Raw genomic sequence first — 23,192 nt, 5'->3', positions numbered from 1 at the left:
AATTAAACCTTGCTGGCCCTCCCCCCAGCAATGGGTGCTACCATTGCAAAGCCCTTGGCTGGCTGCAAAGTGCTCTGCACCGGTGACAGGCTCAGAATGTGACACAGTGGGTCTCTAAGGGTGTGGGAAGGTGATATTTGCCACCAAGGAAGTGTTCTTAGTGGGGCAGGACTAGTGAGAGGGTGGGCTGCTTTGCATTACCTGCCTGGCATAAACGTGCCTGTAACAGGTGGCCAACAGTCTGTTCCTGGTTTGGGAAAACTGGTTTCACTTTGGGAGAAAAGCAGTCTTCAGTCTCCAGCCGGTGAAATGAGAAATGCCTGAAGTCCATCAGGTTTGCATGAAGTTCATCTACAGCAAAGCCTGCCTTCAGTGCACATGTTGCTTCACAGATATTGCTGCTGAAAAAGGCCATCCAGAAGCCTTGATGGCTGTTACAACAGTCACTGACTCCCTCTAGCACTTCTTGCCTACTGTGGATGTGGTTAATGCACCTTTGTCTATGAGCAAGGTGTAGATGAGAGCTGTAATGGAGCTACCACAGGTCCTGGGGACCAACAGGAGAAAGTTTGGGATGGATGGGCCTCTGTGCACAGCTGATCTGAGCAGCATTGCCTGCATCACCTGCAACGATGTCCTCCTTCAGCCCAAGGTGCAGGTACCCCCAGCATCCATACCTCATGGTGTAGCCCCAGGGAAGCAGCAGCCTCTAAACTCCCCGAAAGCCTTCTATGGAGCTAGAGCTGAGCCAGGCTGTAGCGTGGGCTGTCAAGAAACAGCTACCTGCTGGGTGACTGCCGAGGCGGCCAAATGTCACTGGCAGGAACAGTGTCCAGGATGGTCTGTTGCTGTGTCTCTGTATTTATCATCACCCTTCAAGAGAGATCTGTGATGTTACCAGGCAGTAATGCCTGGTTGAATGGTTTACTGCCCTTTTGGTTAAGCTGACCCACAGATGCAGCCCCTTCCTTTAGAAAAGGTAAAAGCCCACAGGACGTCCCTGATTATCCCACGGAAACCTCTCCTGGAGCAGCATTTGTTAGTGCTGACACCAGCATACCCCGAGTCCTCTCCCTTCCTTGGCCTCCCTGCATACCAGCATCCAGCTGTCTGAAACAGTGCCCAGTGTACTGCCTATTTCCTTCTTCTCACTCTATTCTTATTTGTAGTCCCTTAATCATAAGTTCCCACAGGACTATCAATAGCATATTTGTCTGACACAGACAGTTTCATTGCTATAAATTCTCCACAGCCCATTGAATAGAGACTTTTTAATTAGGTTTTAGAATTTTTCCATTAGCAGAGAGACGTTGAGAATTCAGGTCTCACTTCTGAAAAGCAAAATATTATAGAGAGGAAAGCTGCTTGATTTACTGCAACATTAACATTTTCCTCCCTGTATTTATGGGCATGAATCAATTGCTGTTTTGCTACGGTGGACAGAAATGTGTTTGACAATTTATTTTATTGTGTTACAAATGAGAGATTTAATCCAATGATCCAGTATGAGAGCCCTCTTGGGATACTGTATTGTCTGTGTGACATATACAGAAAATGTGAACAGTATCTTTTACCTTCAAAATTTGATTATTTCCTATTTGCACCAAAATGACTGTATGTTCTCACTATTAAAGGGGTTTTCTGGGCCTTATACGAAAGGGGAAAAGATTGAACTGGTGCCACCTCCTTGACAAGTGTGGAAGAGCAAAGCTGTGCTGCCTTTGGCCCTAGGCACCAGCCTCCATGGTCACAAGAAGAGGGCGAGTATCCTCCCAGATGCTGAATATTCTAGACTCAGGGAATTCATGAACCAACTGTGATATTTTTGGTTTTTAAAAAGCCTGGATGGATTTTCCCTTCCAGGAACTGTTGCAAATGGCTTTTTGTTGAGCTGTCAGAGACCTCTCTTGCTTGCTGCCTGTCCCATCCAAAAACATCTTCAGATTGGGAAGAACTGTCACGACGGTATTTGCCAGTGCAGTCCTTACAAGCATCAAGTTTCTATTCCAATCTACTCATCCCAACAAAATTTTAAGTTGAAAAAAATCCCAGTCAGCTCTAACAAGCAATGTCTTAATCCTGCTAGGTACATTTGATCTAGTTCTTGCACCTCAGCTATAGTCTAGCATGTTGCATCGTCTTTCGTCGGGTTACATCAGGTAAGCAGGATGCAGCAAGGGCAGCCTCAGGTGCCATTTCATCTGCTGTGGCATCCTTCATCCCAGCTGGAGACTGCCAACATGCTTGTGTAGGCCTGAGCTAACGACCTTTGTGGCTTCTGCAATGCTCTCACCTGTAGTCATGTATTATAAGAAACACAGTAGAAAAAAATGTTCTTATCAAGATTTTACAGTTTTGAGAGGAAGAAAATATTCTTTTTCCTTTTCTGATTCTTGCCGAGACTTTACAGTTCACTTCATATGCTCACTCTCTTTAAAATCCTTAAAAGGAAAATTCTGAAGGAATTTTATAGCTAGTCTTCTTTTTTCTTTTGAAATTTCTACCTTTTTCTTTCATTGTTTTGTTAACTCCTTTGAATAATTTAACTATATAGAGAGGTAGTTTTCCCACAAAGTAGCTCTCCTGTTAATACTCATATACTCTTACTAACATTAAAGCTTAATATTTCTCCCTCTATTTTTAACTTTATTTAATTGGTACAGAAGAAACACTTCCTGACCAGCATTTCCTCCACTCAGTCATGAATGAAAAGAGCAGTAACTTAAACTTAGTAAATGCAGCAAGTGTCCTGACTCCACTCTGCTGCCACCGTAGGTAATTTTTGCTAGCAGCTCAGTTGAGTCAGTGCAGGCCACTTTCTGCCCTCTACATTTTGTGCAGACCCTGCCACACTGTACCTCCTGCCGAGCCTTCTCCAGTCCTCACTGTTCTTTGGAGATGGCTGTTTAGGCAGTATCTTTTTGCTACCCGCTTTTGAAACGGCTATGGCAAACCTTCTCTGAAATGACCTTTTCCTCCCACATGATGTCTTAGGCTCGCTTATTATTTCACAGGTCTCCTGCTTCTCCTATTTCAGGAATTTCTCATTTGTATTTATCTCTTCAGCTATTTGTGCCAGAAATAACCTTATAGCCCTTTGCCTGCATTGCCTGTTTTTGAAGTTTTGATCACCCACTGTTCCCATAGTAGCAAATGAAAACGATGGATTTTTTTTTTCATGTGTCCTGAATAATATTCAGTCCTTGATATGTAAAGTGAAAACCAGATTCACAATCTACTCTAAGAAGCTGCAAAAAAAATTAAAGGGGAACATTTACCTTTAGCTTGCAGAATTAATGGCTGCCAACCCCTCTGTGTTCCTATATATGCTAGCACTTGCTCTGACATTAATGAATGAGTTATGCTAAAATGATACAATATGGGCAATATTTATCAGCTCTTCCGTGCCACTGCCCTCAGCACCTCAGTGTTTGGAGCTGCCAACCAGTCTTGGTGCCTCCCTGTCTCTTGTCCTGGGTGCAGGTGAGAAGTGTTGGCCTGCTCATACCCCTTGCTGGCTGCACCACAGGGCATGCATCTTCACTGCATCTGCAAGCATCTTTCCCTCCCTCCCTCCTGCCAATCACCGTGGGAAGGAACTGACCCAGAAATCCTTCCCAAATCCAGCACCTTTCACAAGCGGTGCTAGATTTGAGTCTTTCTTCTGGTAATTACAACCAGTCCCCAGGAGCAGGTTTGCTTTGGGTTTTGGTGAGTTTCAGAAACATCTGTGAAACTCCACCCATCACAGCATTTTCCATTCTCCAAACAGGGACATTTTTACCTGATTCAGTATTAAAACCAAACTAGATTGTCTTGGTTTTGAACTCAAAACTTTCACCATATGATTAAACTCATCAATTCCGGAGAGTTTGAAGAGATGCTCCTAAAAATGATGAAAATCAAAAGGTGCAATGATAAAATCATAGGATTGGCCAGCCTAAGCTAAATCCATCCCTAGCCCAGTGCCTCATGCCATGCTTGGCCAGCTACAAGGGCTTACAGGAAAACTTCAAGAAGGAGTAGAGAGAATACAGCCATACACTATATTCTTCTCAGTTGTAACCCCTGCCTCATCATTTTATTGAATGCATTCTGGTGGTTGTATTCTGAGAGACGGTGAGTAACATCAGCTAAAGTCCAGCCAGGCATGGGCAGTGATACTTTCACAGAATACTCTTCCAACCTGCAATGATTTGCAGCTTAGACGTTTCCTCAGATACATGTATAGTTTGGGGATTTAATAGCCCCAAACAATTTTTCTTCAATGAGTTTATCCAATTGCTTTTCCGACCTGTGTGATGTTTTAGCATCCACAACATCCTGCAGAAGGGAGCTCCACAACTGGATTGCATCATATCCACAGGCTCAGTGAAGAACCGTCTTCCTTCACATGCTTCTAACCTGCCACTTGGACTTTTGTTAGATGAGACAGTGAGCTCTGCCTCCTGTGACCTGTACGAAGCTCACAGGCTGGAGAAACCTAGTGTATGTGGTCATTCCTGGTGTGGATGCTGTCCCACACCACCAGCCTCGCTATGGGACTTTTTGCAGGCTGGAGATTGGAAACACAGCATGAAAAAGTAGACATACTGTGGATTTATAAAATGGCATAACAGAGTGAATCTGTGTGATTCTCTATCCCTTGCCTAATAATTGTTAACCTGCCATTTGCTTTTCTCATGGTTGCTAAGCACTGAGCTCGTGTTTTCATAAAACTGTCTGTTATCCTCCATATGCTCATGTCATACTTACATCATACTCACACATACCCGAGTGATCGTGAACACCTCAGGGCCCATTGTTTTATTTGAAAAGGCAGGAACGCTCCATTCCCAGAAGTGTATCACTTCATACTTACGGACATTAAGCATCACCTGCCATCTTATTCTGCAGTCATTCAATTTTGCATAATCCATCTCAGCAATTGGCTCATATCTTTACTACCGCAGAAATATTGTTGGCAACAATTTTTGCCCTCTCGTCTCCTTTTCCAGATGGTTTATGAGTTTGTTAAGCTGCAAAAGTCCCAGCATAACTCTCTGCAGGAGCCTTCTTGTGACTTCTCCCTGAAGAGGAAAACTGTCCACTGGCTCCTGCCCTCTGCTTGTTACCCTGTTACTTTCCCAGGAGAAAACCTTCCCTGTCCATCCTGTAACAACTTATTTTCTAAGATCCTTACACTCTTCAAAACCTTTTTTCATAGCTCATTGCTCCCATGAGCTGGAGGGCTCTTCACAGCATCTCTTCTAATTACACTTTCTCCTTTTTAAATTGGATCAACCAGAATGTCACAAAGTGATGCAGACATAGGAACAGCAGGGACTGCAGTGGTATCAAAATTATATTTGCTGCTTTGTACTCGGTCCCTTTCCTAATAGCTACTAAAACTCAATTTGCCTTTTTGACACTTTGAATATTCAGTTGGTATATCCACAGTGATGCAAAGCTTTGTGACTGACAATAGCTAATTTGCAGCCCATCTTTGTGTTTATATAATTAGGTTACTCTTCCTCCATGCACTTTGCTTTGCACTTACCCACTCTGCCTTTCATTTGCCATTTATCACCCAGTCAGTCTTGTAAGATATTTCTGCAACTGTTCAGTCACCTGCACTTTTGAAAAACATGAAAAATAATTCTGAATCACCAGCATATTAATCACCTCGTTATTCACTAAGCTGTCTTGATCCTTTATGAGTATGTTGAACAATAAAAATGCTCTCCTCTGCCTTGTGATTACTGACCTTTGTTTCTTATCTTAAAGGAAGTTATTTGTTTATCTCTTTATGATTTTACTTCCCTGCAGTCAGTTTTGGTTTGTTTTTTTCCCCCGTTTTCTTTATTTGGCTTTTTAAAAAGGTATTTTTTTTCTAGTAGCTTCTACCATTTAATTGTTCTGGATATATATGTGTGCTTGAGGACATCAGTTTCATATTTTTTGTTTGATGTTAAGTATTTACCTTAAGTATTTCATATTGCGTCTTTAAATAGCACCCTGCAGTTTACAATCATTTCACCCATTTTAGTCTTCCTTTAGGTTCCATTTAATAAATCTCCTTGTTTGTATGCTTCCCTTTTTAGAAGGTAATAGATCAGGATTTGGGTTTTTTTATCATTTGGGCCATGGTTGACTGGAATGTATCACAACCACTATCACAAAGAGACTTTTCAGTGGCCATGTCCTGAACTAGGTCTTCCACAATTCAAGAGTTCCTTCCCCTCTCTGGGTCACTGCAAAACTGATGGGGTCTAGAAGAGAAACAAAATGCTTCTTTCCCTGCCTTGCTAACTACAGCCAGTGTGTCCACAGACTGGTCCCAACCTCATCTCAGAATGATAAACCTTTTCTGGTGTTACTTTGGTGCTCACAAAAAAAACCCCAAAACAAAACAAAAAAGGCAAGTGCTGACAATGCAGGTATCACAGGCTGCTTGGAGAACCCAGAAGCATTAGGGGAAATAAAAGGCTTGGATCTATATTTCTAAATTGGCACTGAGATTTGCAATTGCAACCAAAACATTTTGCAAGGTATTGGATGTTGAAATTCAGACTTTTAGGTCTGACTCAGCTCTGAGTTATATATTTGATTAACTTCAAGTAATTATTTTTTTCAATTTTACCTTATGCAAGGATGCTGGCCACAGAAATGTCACAAAACCCCTACTCCAGCATGGTCTGTGGTTTGTAGAAATGACATATTCTTCCACAAAATTCCCTTGAAGAATTAAAGTTGGTTTTGACACCTGTGTCAGTATCTTTCAGGTAGGTGTGTTTTATCGAAGCAGTGAGTCTCAATGGTCACTCTGAACTCTCCATTCCCAGAATTAAGATGCAGGATTTTCTCTGTTTATTTTTTGAACCCACAGCTTAGTTGGTAGATAGGCAGTTAACATCCTCATCTGAGGGCTTTTGTGTGCTAACTCATCTGGTTAAAATATGTGGGAGGCTGACAGCCCTCTCCCTCTTTTACAGCAGAAATGTCATTTCTCCCAAGCATGCATCAATGCATCTTACACAACAGGTCATCAGAGATTGTATAGTACCTTTCAGCCCTGCTACTTTCTCCTCTGCCTCCACCACCACCAATTACAGCAAAATGTGTCTTTCTGTAGCTCCTTCTCCAGACCTGTTCAGACTTTGGTTGCCTTGAGGGTGAGTTTAGCAGTTTGGGGAGACAAGACATGTGATGGGACACAGACTGCTGCAGTAAACCTACATCTGAACTTTGGTGTACGTGAGGGTCACAGAGTTTCTCTCTATATCCAATTCCTCCTGACTCTGCCTTCCCTGTTTCCCCTAGTGACACATATCTGCCCCTGTTCTGGTGGCTGACATTTTTATGCAAAAGGTTTCTCTGTAGCATGGCTTGTAAAAGCAAGCCAGGCAGCAACCATGTAACGAGCGCTGCAAAACCTTTGGCTGGACTCCAGGGTCTTACATACATGAATGAGTGTTTAAGTTTTTTCAGAATTCTCAACTGTCCCATACTTCAGCCTGTGATTAACAACATGCACAGTTTCAAGTTTTAGAGTCTCCTGTGCTATAGTTAGGTCCAGCTGTGTTTTCCCAGTTGTGGTATTTTTAAGCTTCCCTATGAAGTGTTGCTTGGCTGATTGCTTCTGAAATGGGAGCCACACTGACATAAAAAAGGGAAGCCAGCCCCAGTCTGTACCCAGGAAGAGTGACCCCGATGAGTGGCACCAGTTGTACTGCTCTGCATAGACACCTCCAAGCTGCAGCACAGCTCTTGCCTGCTTTGTGGGAAACAAAGATTTTGAGCATGTTTTACAACAGACCTATATCTAAAAATAACATAATTAACCACCTCCCTCCGTTATTCAAAATATTAATCTCTACGCTTCAAAAACACGGGGATTTTTTTATCTGGGCTAGAGAATAACCTCTGCTAGGGAAGCCCAATACATATCTGAGACCACGATGCTTGTTACAGGCATTGAGCTGGGAACCTCTTCCAGGTATTTTTACTTCTGTTCAAATGCACACTCCTGCACAATCTCAGCAACCTTGCTGGCCTCTTGAAACTCCCATTCCTAGATGTGTTTGACACAGAAATAAACGAGTACAGGCTCAGATCAGGAAGGGACATTATTTGTGGACGCCCCATCCCTGGAAGCATTCAAGGCCAGGCTGGATGGGGCTTTGAGCAAACTGGTCTAGTGGCAGGTGTCCCTGCCCATGGCAGGGGGCTTGGAACTAGATGATCTTTTAAGGTCCCTTCCAACCCAAACCATTCTATGATTCTATGAATTGACTGCAACATTGCTTAAAGAGTGTATTTAAAGTTTTTTTCAGCGTCCAGGTAACTCTAATTTACACCAGGGATTAGGGAGAACTGAAATGATTTCTGACATTAGCCCAGGATTCCTGCTGCATGCAAAAATCTGCAGCTCCAGATCCAGTCCCCTAATTTATTTATTTTTATTTGATTTTCTCTAGTTTTTAACAGAAGCAGCAAGGAAGCTCATCACTGTACTATGCCTTGCAAGGACAAGTGCCACAAGGGAATGTGCCTATTGAAAACACAAGGGTCAGCAGGACAGTAGCTGGAAGACACTTCCCTACTTCCAGCCATAGCATCTCATCCAGAGAGGCGTACTGAGAGGAACACCCCCACGCTGGGAGCCCAGACCCTACCCACAGACACAGCAGCTGCCCGCTGCGCTGTACACAAACCACCCATATAGCTCATCATGGTAGAGCATCCCCACAGCATGGTCCTATGGGCCCCATGGGAAGTACACCCTGAAAAATACACCCTTTAAACATTGTGGTCCTACAGGCCATACCATGGGGGAGAGCAGGCACCTGCACTGTTCCCTACACCACATGTGCCTCCAAAAGGAGTGGAGGAAGGGAGATGTGGCAGGGCACCAGCGGCCGTTGTGAAGCAAGACAAACAATGAGCCTAATGATAAGGGAGAATAGTACTTACTCATTGCTATGGTTTCTAGAAACACTCTCATAAAAACTGGCGCTGCCGTGAATGAGCGGCATGTAGCGAGAGGCTCACCTAAGTGGTGTTGTCAGACTCCTGAGCCTCTCCTGCTGAGTGCCCCTCACACAGCTGGAAGGAGCAAAATTGATGAAGAGTCCCCTCTGCTTTGCCTCTGATTTTTTTCTCTTTTATGATGATTTATTTTAGGGAGCACTCATAACTTGGGATTTATTTTGTGGGCTCTTGTGCAGTAGTGTTAGCCCAATGACAGATTTCTCAGGTCAGCACTCATACTAACAGTTACCACAAAAGGAAATTCCCTTTAGGACAAAAAAAGCCCTCTTTAGGATGAAAACCTAAGTTGTGCTGTTGGTTGCTGGTTCTTTGGTTTTAAGTGAAAAGAAAATTTAAAAATACCAACATCCTTCCAAAATTCTGCAATATTAGAATAAAAGGTTGCACCCTGTTACTGACCTGCGGCAGGGTCTGTACCAGCCGTGGAGATTTCTCCATTTCCTTGCTGGGAAGGAAATGAGAGCACCAGTTCAGCTAAAAACCTCTGTGGGACTGGAGGAAGGTGGTGAGAGGGGACACAGAGGCTGGAGGGGAGGAAGGAGCCCTCCAAGCCCCTTCTGGCCATGGGCACTCACAGAGCCTGGGCACCCTATACTGAGTTACCAAAAGGTCTAGGCAGGTGCTGGCCTCAGGGAAGGAAACATATTTACAGGGAAACCCCAGATAATTTTCAAAGCTTTACTATATAAACATATTAAAGATCTTAAAGTAATTACCTGGTAGAAAGCAAAAAGCTTATTTCTTTTGCTGTGTTTGTTTTAAGATGCCTATCGAACACTCTTGCTGCAAAAAACCCTCAATGGTAGGTTTGATTTTGTGCATGCAGCTGGGATTGGACCCAAGAGGTAGCAGCCAACAGATAAGGACTTAATGGATGTCCGGTAAGGTAAGAAGCAGGAGGGTCCAAGGTTATCGGCAGTTTCACCTGACACGTGATGGGCTGCTAATCTGTTGAGAACTCCACCGAAGTTTGAAAACAGTGTTCCCAGATAATGGTTTTCCTCCCATGCAAGGGCAACATTTCAGCCAGTCTCACACCCTGCACCATAAGAAGAAAGCTGATGGAAAAATTACTGATGACTTTACTGGACTGGGCATCATGATGGGCCTTTGGGAGAACTGTCGACTTTGCACATAAGGAGAAAATTGGATTTTTAAGTTTTAAGTATGATGCTTTCTCCCAGTGATGGAGGTACATTGCGTGATATGAACTGCTGAGGGCTGGAACTTGTTGGTATCTTGTGAAATGAAGAATGCACTAATTGGTTTATGAATCACAACTTTCAGTAAGAAGTGCCATCAATATATTCAATAGGGATGGACACAAATAAAGTCCATAAAGCATTGAATAAGTTAAAGAGCAGGAAAATGAGCTCTTACTATTTTCTCCCTTGCAGACCAAAATACCTCCCACAGGGTTCAAAATACTTTTCAACAAATAGATTACCTTCAAAACACAACTATAGAAGTTAGAAGTTTTCACTTCGAACTTTGTCAAGGAAAGAGACACAAAACAAACTCATGTATAATAATCAAAGGCATGAAGACACAATTCTGTGAAAGATGAAAAAAAATGTATTGAATCCCTTTTTTGGTGATGAACAGGAAGAATTCCCTGGTGGTTTTCCCTTGCCTGCTCTGTGGGTACCTCCTCTGGAGGGGGTGCAGAGATGTTCCCACCATCCCACTGTTTGTGTCCCTCTCCCTGGCACTGTTCTGCTTGTGGTCAAGCATCTGAAAGTAGCTAGAAGTTGAGAAATGTTACAGTAAATGGTAGAAAAATGTACAAAAGGGAGATTAAAGTTTGACTGGGCAGTCCAAGTCCCAAGGCCCATGGTCCTGAAACAGCCCACATGCTGCCTTAGAGGTCACCTTGGAAACCAGGGGAAAAGCAATCAGGAAATTAATAGGTCAAATGTGGTGCTTTGGAAGTCTGGTTTTAGCAAATCCTGTGCCCATGGTGTCAGATGGGGTGGGAGGCAATGTGCTGCTCTGGGGACTGGACAGAGGGGATGGGGGAAGCCCCCACTGCGGTCCCCCTGGGACAGGACCCACAGGCTGGGAAGGGGTCTGCTCCTTGTGCAGGACAGCAACTCCAAAACATCAGCTGGGGCACCTGGGTCTGGCCCCTGGGTGAGCACAGTGCCTGTGGGTCAGGCTGAGATCATATATAACTTTTCTTTTCCTCTCTTGAGCCTCTTTATGCTGTCGTCCCTCTTGGCATTTTTGGTTTTGGTTGGGTTCCCCCCCTCCCCCCCTTACCTTACCTTTTTTTCCTATTCCAAACTGGTTCAAATTGCCTCATGTGTGGAAACAAACAGCAGCCTCAGCTGGGCTCAGTGTTTCAGTCACATCTTCCACTTTCCGTATTTATGCCTCTCTTCAGCTGCATGGTTTGCCCTGTGGTCTTCTGAAGCTTGGAGGTGTCACACCTCCAGCCCTCCTGCTTTGCCCATTTCAGAGTAAGCATAACCAAAACCTTAAGGCCAGGGAAAAACTGAGGCAGAAAAGATACACTTGGACAGGAAATACATGTACGTATTTTTCAGTAGTGGCAACCATTTAAAGCTGCCCAGAGGTCTGAAACACTCCAATGGCAATGAAATCAGCTGGGGCTGCCTGAGGCACCCAACAGCATCCACTTAATAGATTATGGGATCATGTGGTAGATAAGTACCTATAGTTACATAATAGACACATTATCAATAGCTCATGGGAACCTAGAAATTTATCTTAAGGATATCAAACTACACATGGCAACATTTCCTAATTAAACAAAAGAAAAGTCAACCTCTGGGTGAAGCATCAGATGGAACAATGTTATCAGACCTTGCCAGGCAAACATGAGGTGCATATAAAATGAGCTGCTCCTGGGCAAAGCAGCACCTCTCCTCCAACCACCTTCCAAGAAATGGATCTCAAAGTGATCTGTGCACTCTCTGCCATCCTTGTCATAGCCCTCAGCACCCTGGCAGAGGGAAAGGCACCACCAAGTAAGTACATTCATCTGCTGTTGCCTTCACAGGTATGTATGTGGGCCTGGTCCTACTGACTGTAAATGCAGCAAGAGCTCATCTCCACTTTACCTATCAGACAGCAAATGTTTTGCTCTGCTGCTATTACCAGAGTCTACTTTTTAATTTTTCCAGAGATATCTGTGGCAAAATCGTTGCAGGTCATCTCTTGTGCTGCAAAGGCAGAGGGACAGATGTGCCTGGGAGCTCTCTAGAATGGGACTCGGACTCGAACAGGACCAAGCTTGATCTAAATAGTCTTCTGACATTCATTTTATGCTACTTTGTCACATGAATACAATTTCAAAGGAGTCTATCTGCCTCCTCAAAAAGACAAGTCATTTAGACAACTTAGGAAGTGAAAAGCAAGTAACTCAATGACAGGCACCTAGGGACATGACCAGAAATTCTTGGTTGTGGATGACTGTGCAGTAGACTTTAAATATTAAAAGTATAGCCACAACTACTTGCACATATTCTTATGTTTTTCTAGTCACCTGAGGAGAAGGCCAAGATTTTGTATCTTTACACCTCTTTGAATATCCACTGGACCCTTAATCCTTTCTTTGCATGACGTGGGCAAAGTAGCAAACATTTACTAGCATGATATTTGAAGTTATGGGTTATTACCATTTGACATGGTCTATTTGAAGTCCACAGACCCCACTGTACTGGGCTTGCTTGGCTGCAAGCGAGAGCACAGATTTTCAACCCTTACTGCAATTGGTGGAGTTTAAAAGCAGCTTTTAAACTGCAGAAGTTTTGGTCTTAGCAAGTGACAGAGAAGGTGCACTTGCAAAGATGGACAGAATCTAGGGAAAGATCATTGTTCTCAGTGGACATCTGATAAATGCATCTCCGCTAACGAGTGTGCAAACTGACACTCAGTCCCTTGCTACTCGTGTCCTGAACAGCAAGATGCCAGTGTAAAGTGACCCCCAAGGAGCGGAAGAACTGCGGCTACCCGGGAATCTCAGCAAAGGACTGCAGGAAAGCTGGGTGCTGCTTCGACGCTTCAGTCCCTGACGTTCCCTGGTGCTTTGCTGCTAAACCAAAGAAAGGTAATATCTCTGCCAGAAACACTGATTTACCTAGTGTTTGATTATGCAGAAATGTGTACAACCCAGGAGCGGCTCTGCTTTTTTTTCTCAGGCTAACGAAGTGAGCACAAACCTTTATTAGAAGACCACTGGTAGTAAAATGCAAAGTCAAACCTTGCTTACCAATCAGTCTTTTGTCTCATCCTGTTCACACAATATATTTCCTCTTCTTTCAGGTTTCTAATTATCAAAGAACCCATGCTGAGTATTTAAAAACATTTCACTGCCATTTGTGGTCTTGTTCATCAGTAGAGCAAGGGATCCTCAGCACTTATTTGAATGGGTTTTCTCTATGGCTGAGGAGGGCTTTAGCACTGCATGTCAAAGTCCCGAGCAGTTGTTTGACACCTGTACAGAAGACCACAGGCATCCTGTAACTTCCAGGGTTTTTTTTTTTTCTCTTTTCTCCAGCCTGTTTTGATAATTGCTACTTCCTTTCTCTCCTGCCTGCTTCCCAACGTAATTCCACTTGGTGCTTCTTTTTTTTTTTTCTCTTCCATTTTTTCTCCCAGTCTTCATTTAATGCAAACTCCAAAATATTCCAGGGGAAATCTTTTTCTCCATTACATTTTTCCTTCTAAACCTTCTATGTCCTGTTTCCATTTTTTGCCTCTGTTTCCTCAGAGAGGGTAAGAGCTGCTCTTCCAGTCCTTCAGTGACTGGGTGTATAATTTACGTAACTGCTAAACGCCAGATTTTTACTGGGCTGATTGCATGACTCCTTAGGAGAACTTCAGAGCAATCCCAGCAGTTGCACAGGTGAAATGAAAGGAAGTGAGGGTGCAAAGACAATGTTACCAATAAAATAACTTGGTATGAATCAGGATTGGTCACCAGGTCTCAGGTTTGTTGGAGAAAAAAACATAATTTTGCTGTTTGCACATCATGAAAATCAAGAACAAACGGCAGCACCTTACAGTGTCATTCTCACAGAACTGCTTTTCTGAGCAGAACTGTTTCAGGAGAGGAAAACTGAATTATTCAGGCCAGGTGGTGTAACCTCATTGCTTGTGTTATTATTTTAAATTGCCTCGATGAGCTGTGATTTCCTCCTAAATGACCTACCTCCTTTCCATACCTCAAGCTGGCACACGGAGGAGGCTGCGTTTTTCCCTCCCCATATTACCTAGGCTGCTCTGGGGTTAGCAGTGGATCAGGTCGTGAATATACCCTGGGCCAAGTCCAGTGTCTGTGGTACTGTCATGGGAGACACATGGTGGCTTTTCACCCCATTGCTGGACCTGGGAGAGGAAAGCTGGGTTGCTGCCTACCAGACACTTCTAGGGGTGAATTTTTCCCCCTCTGTCCCCCGGGGCACAGTAGCAGTTCCTCACTCCTTGGTATTTAGTTTTGCCTAACAGATGTGGTGAGATTTGGGTGAACCTGCTGCCTGAAATTGGTATGGAGAAGGTCATCGTGGCTGTCATGTCTGCTCACTGGCCTCACCTTTGTGGCCTGCCTTTTATTTGTGAATTATGCCACCAGGTAAATGCAGCAGAAAGTAACAAAACCTCCTTCCTTCATTTTTGCTTTACGCAGTTAAGAAAGTGTGTCCCAGCGATGCTCACACCAGGATAAACTGTGGCTTCCCTGGTATCACAGCTAAGGAGTGTGAAAAGAAGGGGTGCTGCTTCGAGGCGCATCCTGCTGGTGTCCCCTGGTGCTTCTACCGCCACGTGGTGGAGGAAGGTAACGTCCGGTACAAGACACCGTCCCCGGGTCCTCATGGATGCACCTTGGCTCCTGGCAGGGTCCATGCTGTGCCCAGGCTTGGTGTGCCGTGCCAGCCCAGCGCGGTGGGAGGCCACACGGGAGGGACTGAGCAGGACAGGGTCTCCCCACCTTCCCGGTGTGGGTGCAGAGCTGCCTTACCCGAGGCGTGAGCAGGAAGGGGCAACTAAACCCTGAAAAGACTGGCTTCTTGCACAGGAGGGGTGCTGCTGCCGCAGCTGAGCCAGGGGCTTGTGGCAATGTGGCTGCACGGCTCGTCTGGGCTCAGGTGTGAGCTCGTGCCCTCAGCTAACGCCGTGCAGCTGCAGAACTCACATCTACTCTTACACAAGAGGCAAAAGGCTTTGCTTTAAAAATGTGAATGAAAACTACAGAAATTTCTGATCCCCTGCTTTTTTTTTTTTTTTTTTTTTTTTAATTAAGATTGACCTTTCAGCGTATCTAACACAGATAACCAATAGCATCAGACAATTCCAACCTGCCCCACAGTGTATTTTGTACTGGAAACAATTCACCGTAATTTGTTTTTACTGATCTGAACCGGTTAGGAAACATGTGTGCAGATAGGGGAGAGGGGAGCAACTGCTAAAAAAATTGCCTTTTTGACGTCCTGCATTTAGGCAAAACACCTCCTAGCATTTTGTGTAATGTGTGGAGAAAACATGCCTCTTAATCTGCTTCTCCTCTTTACCTCCCCAGCTTGTTAAAGGAGAAACTTCCATCAAGAACCTTGTGAACTTTGGACCTACTCCAATGGGAAACAACAGCTGGAGACCCCAACTCAAACTTTATACAACAGCTATGATTTCTAGGCCATTTTTACCTTGTATTGACTCCTTTCTGATGAAAAGTTACTTGTATCATTTATTTTTTCAGTAGGCTAGTACTGTGCAGGTCTTCACTGTAATAAAAGAACTAAGATGCAATTTGTGTGAGTTCTCTGCTGTCTTTATTTTAAAGCTGTGTATTTCTGTTTCCCAGGAAATTTTGCAACCTGCCGACCAGAGAGCAGTCACTAACACTTCTGAAAGGAACACGGCACTCAGCTTTTTGAGTTACACTTCACACTTGCAAGTGACTGCTTGTATTTGTTAGCTGGTAGGTGCTTCACACAGGCCACTTGCCCTTCTGAAAGCTGAAAATATTCTTGGTATGAATCAGGATTGGTCACCAGGTCTCAGGTTTGTTGGAGAAAAAACCATAATTTTGCTGTTTTCAAAATTTGCAAAACAAAGACGGTGTTTCCCTTTATATAGCTACAGCTATGGAGTTGGATGGTTTTTTTCCCCCTCGAAACACAGGGAAAGGTACTTTTGTTAGCTGACCACTGAGCTGGTCTGACTCAGACACCTCCTGGTCTCTGTATCACCATGTCTCTGGTGCTGCCAGTCCCTCAGTGCTGCTACCAGTGGGGCACGGAGTAGCACAGGAAGGCAGGTACCCACCTGGTACCCTACCTAACTCAGCACAGACCCTGGCTGCTGATGCAACATGCAGCTGAATCATAGAGACATTTAGGTTGGAAAAGATCATTAGGTCCATCCAAAGAAGGACAACAAAGCTGGTGGAGGGTCTGGAGCACAAGGCTTATGAGGAGCAGCTGAGGGAACTGGGGTTGTTTAGCCTGGAGCAGAGGGGACTCAGAAGGGATATTGGTGCTCTCTATAACTACCTGAAAGGAGGCTGGAGGCAGATGGTGTTCAGTCTATTCTCCCAGATAACAAGTGACAAGACAAGAGGAAATGGCCTCAAGTTACACCAGAGGAGGTTTAGATCGGATATTAGGAAAAATTTCTTCACTGAAAGGGTGGTTAGGCATTGCAACAGGCTGCCCAGGGAGGTGGTGGAATCACCATCCCTGAAAGTGTTTAAATATGCATAGGTGTGCCACTTTAGTGGCGGACTTGGTGGTCCTGGGTTAACAGTTGGGCGTGATGATCTTAGAGATCTTTTCCAACCTAAATGATTCTATGATTCTACAAACCTGCCTGCCATTCTTACTGCTAACCAGCATTCCCCCAAGTGGGTCCCATGGGTCATGCTTAGCAAAAGTCCCTGCAACACTAAAAGCAAGGCACAGGTCCCCTGGCCCTGACCTATACCTGTAATAGAGCCTGCTGTGTCTCACAAGTCACAGAAGAAGCTCCTGGTCTCCAGGTGAGTGTGGCTGCTTTCTCCTGGATGTCTTAAATGCTCAGCGCAGCAGGTTGAATGCTTCCCTGCTTCAGCAGAGTAAGAGCACAGTGAAGAGCCTCTAAGAACACCACTGGGAACAAAACGGGTGACACGAGACTGCCGTGGCAGTGACTTGTACTCAAGGCTTAGCAGGAAAGAACAGATGTGTAGGGCTGTGCTGCAAGGAGAGAGCAAACGGCAGCGACACATGCCTCCTTAGGGATTTCCCCAAGTACACTTCTGTGATGAGTAAGTTTATCCAAGTGGGTAAAAATTAGTCATTCATAAACCATCATACTCTTGCACTTACAATAGGCTTGAATAGACTTGAATATGGTGGGATATTGGGGATAATATCAACAACTGAAGGTCTTTTCTGAGCAAGGTTTGGTGTTGTAGCCCAGATGAATTTGAAAGGCTCAAGCAGAGTGTAATCATGATAATACTGCACTGCAAAATCTGGTGCAACAATTAGGTGTGTTCACCAGGTAATAGGGCCTTCATAGGAGTCTCATTGGGAGAAAGAATGAAAATGCAGCCACACTGAAAAGGGTAACCTTAATTAGTGCCGTGGGGAGTCATCTGCAGGGACTGAAATTAGATGCCAGAGTCAGGGTTCTGCCAGGGCAGAGCTCTCGCTGAGCTACATGTACTTACCAAAAGTCTTTTCCTGCTGCAGAGGGATGGGGCGACATGTGCAGCACAGAGTGTAAGGGAACATACGGGTATTTCAGAGGGACAGGCTCAGATGTGTAACTGCTCACTACCCTCGTCACACCCTCCAGACCTCTCTGTTGGGGCTGTGACAGTGAGGCAGGTGCAGGTCAGTGGTCCTGCTGAGCTTCTTCTGCCACAGTGTACCAGGGCTGGTTTTGGCTTTGCAAGGAAAGTTATGAACAGAAATGTCTTATTAAGGGGAGAGGGGGTGGGTACCGTGTCATCCTCTGCTACAAACCCTGACTGGGAAACAGCCCGGCGAGGCACAGCAGCTGAAACTCCTGGGAACTGCTTGAGCCCCTCTGTTTAAATGGTCTGTATCTTGGTGTGGCAGAAAAGAGCAGTGATGGTGCAGGAAAGCCAGACTGACAGCAGTCTCACCCTAAAGGTATGAAGTATGAAGGGCTGAACTTGCTCACTTGCTGTCTCTGGGCACAGTGTCCCCTGCAAAAACCATTAAGTGCTGTGTGCCGACCAGCAAACCATTCCCAACGACGTGCTAAGCCAAGGCGCTGGGTCATGCAGCTGCTCTGGACATTTGAGGTTATAAATCAGAGTTAGCTGCTCACAGCACAAAGAATTATGACCTAAGGATCTGTCATCATCAGCAAGTCCTAAGGGATGATGGCTATTCTGGGAATTTACATTAAGTAAATACTTGGGGTCTTGCTATGTAGACTGTTATCCATACCCACCCAAATGCACTTGAAAAAGCTGCCTAGTATTCTTAAAATTAACATTTTGGGTAAGAAAATAAGCTGGCAAAAACAGAATAGAAGACACAGCCACTGAGGACTTGAAGATGGCAAGCAGAGCCAAGGCAGAGCAAAGTGACATCACAAAGCAGGAACGGGGCCCAAAGAGGAGTGTGTGGGACCTGCAGAGACATGGCTGCAGAAGGAAGGACCTTGCTCTCCTCACCTTCAGAGTTACTCTGTGGGCTCCCCTCACCTGAGTCAGTCACCATGGGCCCCATTCACAGCCCTTGGAGAGAAAAAGACACCTCTGGGCTGGAAATCATCTGGCTAGTTCATATGTGCCCAGTAGGGTGAAGAACTGCCCAGCAAGGCCTCCTCCCTGCCCAGCTCCAAGGGCTGGCTGGATGAGCGGCTGTACGTACCTGCTCTCCTTCCCTGGGTTTTCTCATCAGTGCCTTTTGATGCTGGGGAGAGCCGCCCAAGGGACAGAAGAGAGAGAGATGGGGAATACCACAGCCCCGGCACAGATTTCTGACTTGATGCTGGATTTCCTAGCCAACCTGGTGGCAAAGGCCCAAGAAAGACAAATCACTGCATGAGAGTAGAGGTGTCCTGGTTGCTGGCAACTGATGCTTCTTGCAGCTCACAGCCTGGCCAGTGGATAGACACAAGTAGATATGTGCAGTTTGTTCATTTATTTTGCGTGAATAGATTGACAGGCTTCACTAGCTCATGTGATTGAAATGTGATTGTGTAAACTCTGTCCTTTTCTCTCCTTTCTTCAACTTCCCCCCTGCCCCCCACCCCCACCCACCCCCGTTCTTTTTGCTTCTAGGTAGCTCTATCCAGCACAAGGAAGAAAAATTAAAACAGAGACTTTAGAACTGTTTTTAGTGTTTCAGGCTGGTTACTTTACCCAATTAAACTATATAATAGAAAGAAATCTGAGTGCAACCACAACACCTTGAGGCTGATGGTGGATAAGCATATAACGAGGCTTCTCTTCTAACAAAATGTGAATCAGTTTTAACAAGCAAATATAAGAAGCCCAAATGAAGACTTACCCTTTGTATCTCCGCAGCTCTGCTTGCACACCCACGTCACTGTACAGTGAGTGCCGAATAAGTAAACAAAGTTCTGAATATTTTTCTGGGGGGAAAAATAGTAGGTCAGCTACATGACTTTCATCAGCAAAGGTACTACCATAACAGGAATCAATTCTTTGTGACACAAAGCACCTGTGCTGATGAGGCTATTATGCCAATAGTGATTGACATTTAAAATCACAAATGTCTGTGTCCTGGTTTAATTTTCTTCTCAATAGCTGGCGCAGTGCCATGTTTTGGATTTAGTATGAGAATAACATTGGTAACACACTGATATTTTTAGTTGTTGCTAACTAATGCTTAAACTAAGTCAAGAACTTCTCAGTTTTTTAGGCCCTGCCAGTGAGGAGCGGAGGGGACACCGCCAGGACAGCTGACCTGAACTAGCCAAAGGGACACTCCATACCATAGAACGTCATGCTCAACATATAAACTGGGGGGTGTTGGCTGGGAGGGGCTGATCACTGCTGGGGGATGGATTGGTCAGGCATCGGTCAGCGGGTGATGAGCAATTGTATTGTGCATCATTTGGGTTGTTTTTTTCCCCTTCCCTTTGGATTTTATTCCTCTCCCCTTCTCTATCCTTTATCATCATCATCATAATTATTATTGTTATTATCATTGTTATTATTTTATTGTATTTCAGTTATTGAATTGTTCTTATCTCAACCTTCACATTTTACCTTGTTTCCCAATTCTTCTCCCCACCCTGCTGGGGTGGAGGGGGGCGACTGAGCAGCTGTGTGGTACTTAGCTGCCGGCTGGGGTTAAACCATGCCAGCCTGATAGTCCTAAACTGCCTGTAATGATGACAGCTGTGTGCAACCAGTGCTTCAGCTTCTAACAAAGGCTGAATAGAAAATGTTTATTATCATTGCAGATTGATTGCCTGTGTGGTTCTTCAGTGAGTGAGGATATGCTACTTTTATCTAAAGCAATTGTAGCCAAGGAAAAGGTCTCCAAAATGATCCATTTTGAAGCAATGCAGGAAAGCTGTATTTGGCTGACATGGAGAATTAACAGAGGAGAAAACTAGGACAGACAAGTAGCTCAGAGCAGATGGGTGCTAGCAACAAAGAACAAACCTGCAGCAATGTGAAAAAGGGATGTAACTGAAAACATCTCCAAAAGGTATATTTTAATGTGCCCACTTACTTCAGACCCTATTCCCAAATGTCTCTGGAAAGGGTATGACTCCCGCTAACACTAGTATCACACACCTCCCCTGGCAAAGCTCCCATTCAAGAGGAAGGTTTCAGACAAGGTGCTAAACCAAAGCAAAAAAAGAATACAGAAACTAAAATCTTCCTCTGTTGAGAGCAGCTAAATTGCATGGTTCTGCCACAAGTCTCTAACGGGCTATCAGTTTTACTAACCAGCTTGGAAAGCAGAAGGTAACACACAAGAACAAATTCTGATTCTCTCTGTTAAAACCCAGCAGAATGATGATCTCAAGACCCAGATTTAGTTTCCAGGAGGTTGTCCTTGCTGCCAGGCTGAGTCCAAAATGGGGAACTTGCTGCTCTGAGTTGCCAGTTGCGAAACCTTCCTTACGAGCAAAGTTCAGATGAGAGTTTCCAAAGCTCTCAGGCAAGAATTTCCCAGGTGGCTCCCTGCCAGAAACAAAAGTCCTCTTCAGGCAGAACCGTCCATCATTATGCTGTAGACTTCTATTCCGTCATCTGAACCTTCTTCTAAAGCACTTGAAAGCCATCAGTGTCAGTACACAACTCAGTGAGCTGCCTGACTACCTAAGACAGAGTGCACGGTGCCCATCCCAGTGCATTCCACCCAATGGGAGGATGGACCACAAATGTGTCCTCAGTACTAGAGAACAGTGGCCAAACAGATTTTGCTTTAAAATATGTGTGCTGCAACATATAATACATTCAAGTGCTAGAACTAAGTAGTAGTGCTCACGCATGCTATAAAAAAGGATGCTGTTTTGTTCATGTGTTTGCAGTCATTTGGTGCTACTTGCCCTGCTAGTGAATGGTAAAATTTCTGTGTGCCTATCAGAAGTGAGATGGGTAAGAAAACAAGTATTTTCCTCCTGGAGACTAGCGTATCTGTTCATCTAGCTGTAATAATTTCTTGTGATTTGTGAGCACCCTTTGTATACCCGTTGTGGCACCCTGAAATTTCCCTCAGAGTAGACACTAGACAAAGACAGGCTCCTGCAGGGTCTTGCTCCCACCTGCCTCCAAGTTATGTCTTCCAGGCTTCCTTCAATGTGCGCTTCTGTCTCTGAGCATAACAAAAGGTTGTTTTGGATTTAATACTGAAATAGTGAAATAAAACTCTGGAAGTGTTGAATCAAATTATTTCACTGCAGCTGAGCTGAACACCTTCATTGCTGAACTTCTTGCAGAAATCTTCAGGAAATTCCCAGAGTATGAAGCCCTTTGTCATGGTTTAACCCCAGCCAGCAACTAAGCACCACTCACTCACTCCCCCCTGGTGGGATGGGGAAGAGAATTAGAAGGGTAAAAATGAGAAAACTCCTGAGTTGAGATAAAGACACTTCAAGAAGTAAATCAAAAGCCACACATGCAAGGAAAGCAAACCAAGGAGTTCATTCACCACTTCCCATCAGCAGGCAGGTGTTCAGCCATCCTCAGGAAAGCCGGGCTCCATCACGCGAACGGTTACCTGGGATTTCAAACCTCCCCCCCCCTTCCTTCTTCTTCCCCCAACTTCATATGCTGAGCATGACGTCTTATGATATGGAATGTCCCTTTGGTCAGTTGGGGCCAGCTGTCCCACCTGTGTCCCCTCCCCTGTCCCTTCTCGTACCCCCCCAGCCTGCTCGCTGGTGGGGTGAGGAGCAGAAAAGCCCTTGGCTCTGTGTAAGCGCTGCTCAGAGGAACTAAAACATCCCTGTATTATCAACGCCGTTTCCAGCACAAATCCCAAACACAGCCCCATGCCAGCTACTATCAAGAAAATTAACTCTCCCCCAGCCCAAACCAGCACACCCATGAGTTTGTTGGGTCTGACTAAACACAGGGGTGGCCTGATGGTTGTTTGAAAGCAGGTATCATCTGTCTGATGATTTTAGTCTATGGTGTTTCCAGAAAGCTTAATGAAAGGTAAATTTGGCAAGTAAACCCCAGCCAGGGCACACGCTCCTTCCCGCCACAAAGCAGGATTTCCCCTGCTTGTTATCCTTTTTCAGACTTGGCATTATGCCCCATCCAAGGGATGCTTCACCGAGACTTAGGATATGGGTTTCAACAAAGAGGAGGAGCAAAATCAAAAGCTTTACTGTAGCTTTTGTTTCTTCTCTAACTACTTTGGGGCTACTTTCTGATTCTTACACAGGAGAAAGACAAAAAGCACCTGTAAGACTCTTGATAAAGCCATGACATTACTTAATATCTGACTCTACAAATCTGGTGCAGATGAGCAAGGAGGTCCTAGGAATGTGGAGCTTTACTCAACCTGCCCAGCAGAGCAGATGAACTGGCAGCGGGACAAGAGAATGACTATGTGCTAGAAACAAGTGGGGGGAAATAGTGCTACTCTGAGGGGTGTTCTTGCAGTCAGGGGCTGACAGTGGTTGAGCTTCATGTTTTGATACTATTTTCCACCTGTGGAAGAGATCGAGTATTGAGT

General features: G+C 44.8%; 1 protein-coding gene across 1 annotated transcript; it reads left to right on the top strand.

Annotated features, from left to right (window-relative positions):
• The first annotated feature begins 11,944 nt into the window (after positions 1 to 11,944).
• LOC121083611 (trefoil factor 2-like) lies at positions 11,945 to 15,585 on the top strand. Its single transcript, XM_040584176.1, has 4 exons — positions 11,945 to 12,030; positions 12,966 to 13,108; positions 14,687 to 14,836; positions 15,578 to 15,585. The coding sequence occupies exons 1-4, from the start codon at positions 11,945 to 11,947 to the stop codon at positions 15,583 to 15,585; spliced, it is 387 nt and encodes a 128-aa protein (XP_040440110.1).
• The last annotated feature ends 7,607 nt before the right edge of the window (positions 15,586 to 23,192 follow it).

Source organism: Falco naumanni, chromosome 2 (assembly GCF_017639655.2).
Source record: "Falco naumanni isolate bFalNau1 chromosome 2, bFalNau1.pat, whole genome shotgun sequence".
NCBI lineage: Eukaryota > Metazoa > Chordata > Aves > Falconiformes > Falconidae > Falco > Falco naumanni.
This window is presented reverse-complemented; position numbering and strand designations above follow the sequence as displayed.

Excerpts from the sequence above, each read along its gene's own strand:
- LOC121083611 (XM_040584176.1), top strand. The coding sequence starts at position 11,945 with ATGGATCTCAAAGTGATCTGTGCACTCTCTGCCATCCTTGTCATAGCC. Across the intron at positions 12,031-12,965 it reads GGAAAGGCACCACCAAGTAA|ATGCCAGTGTAAAGTGACCC; the intron begins GTACATTCATCT and ends CTGAACAGCAAG. Across the intron at positions 13,109-14,686 it reads TGCTGCTAAACCAAAGAAAG|TTAAGAAAGTGTGTCCCAGC; the intron begins GTAATATCTCTG and ends TGCTTTACGCAG.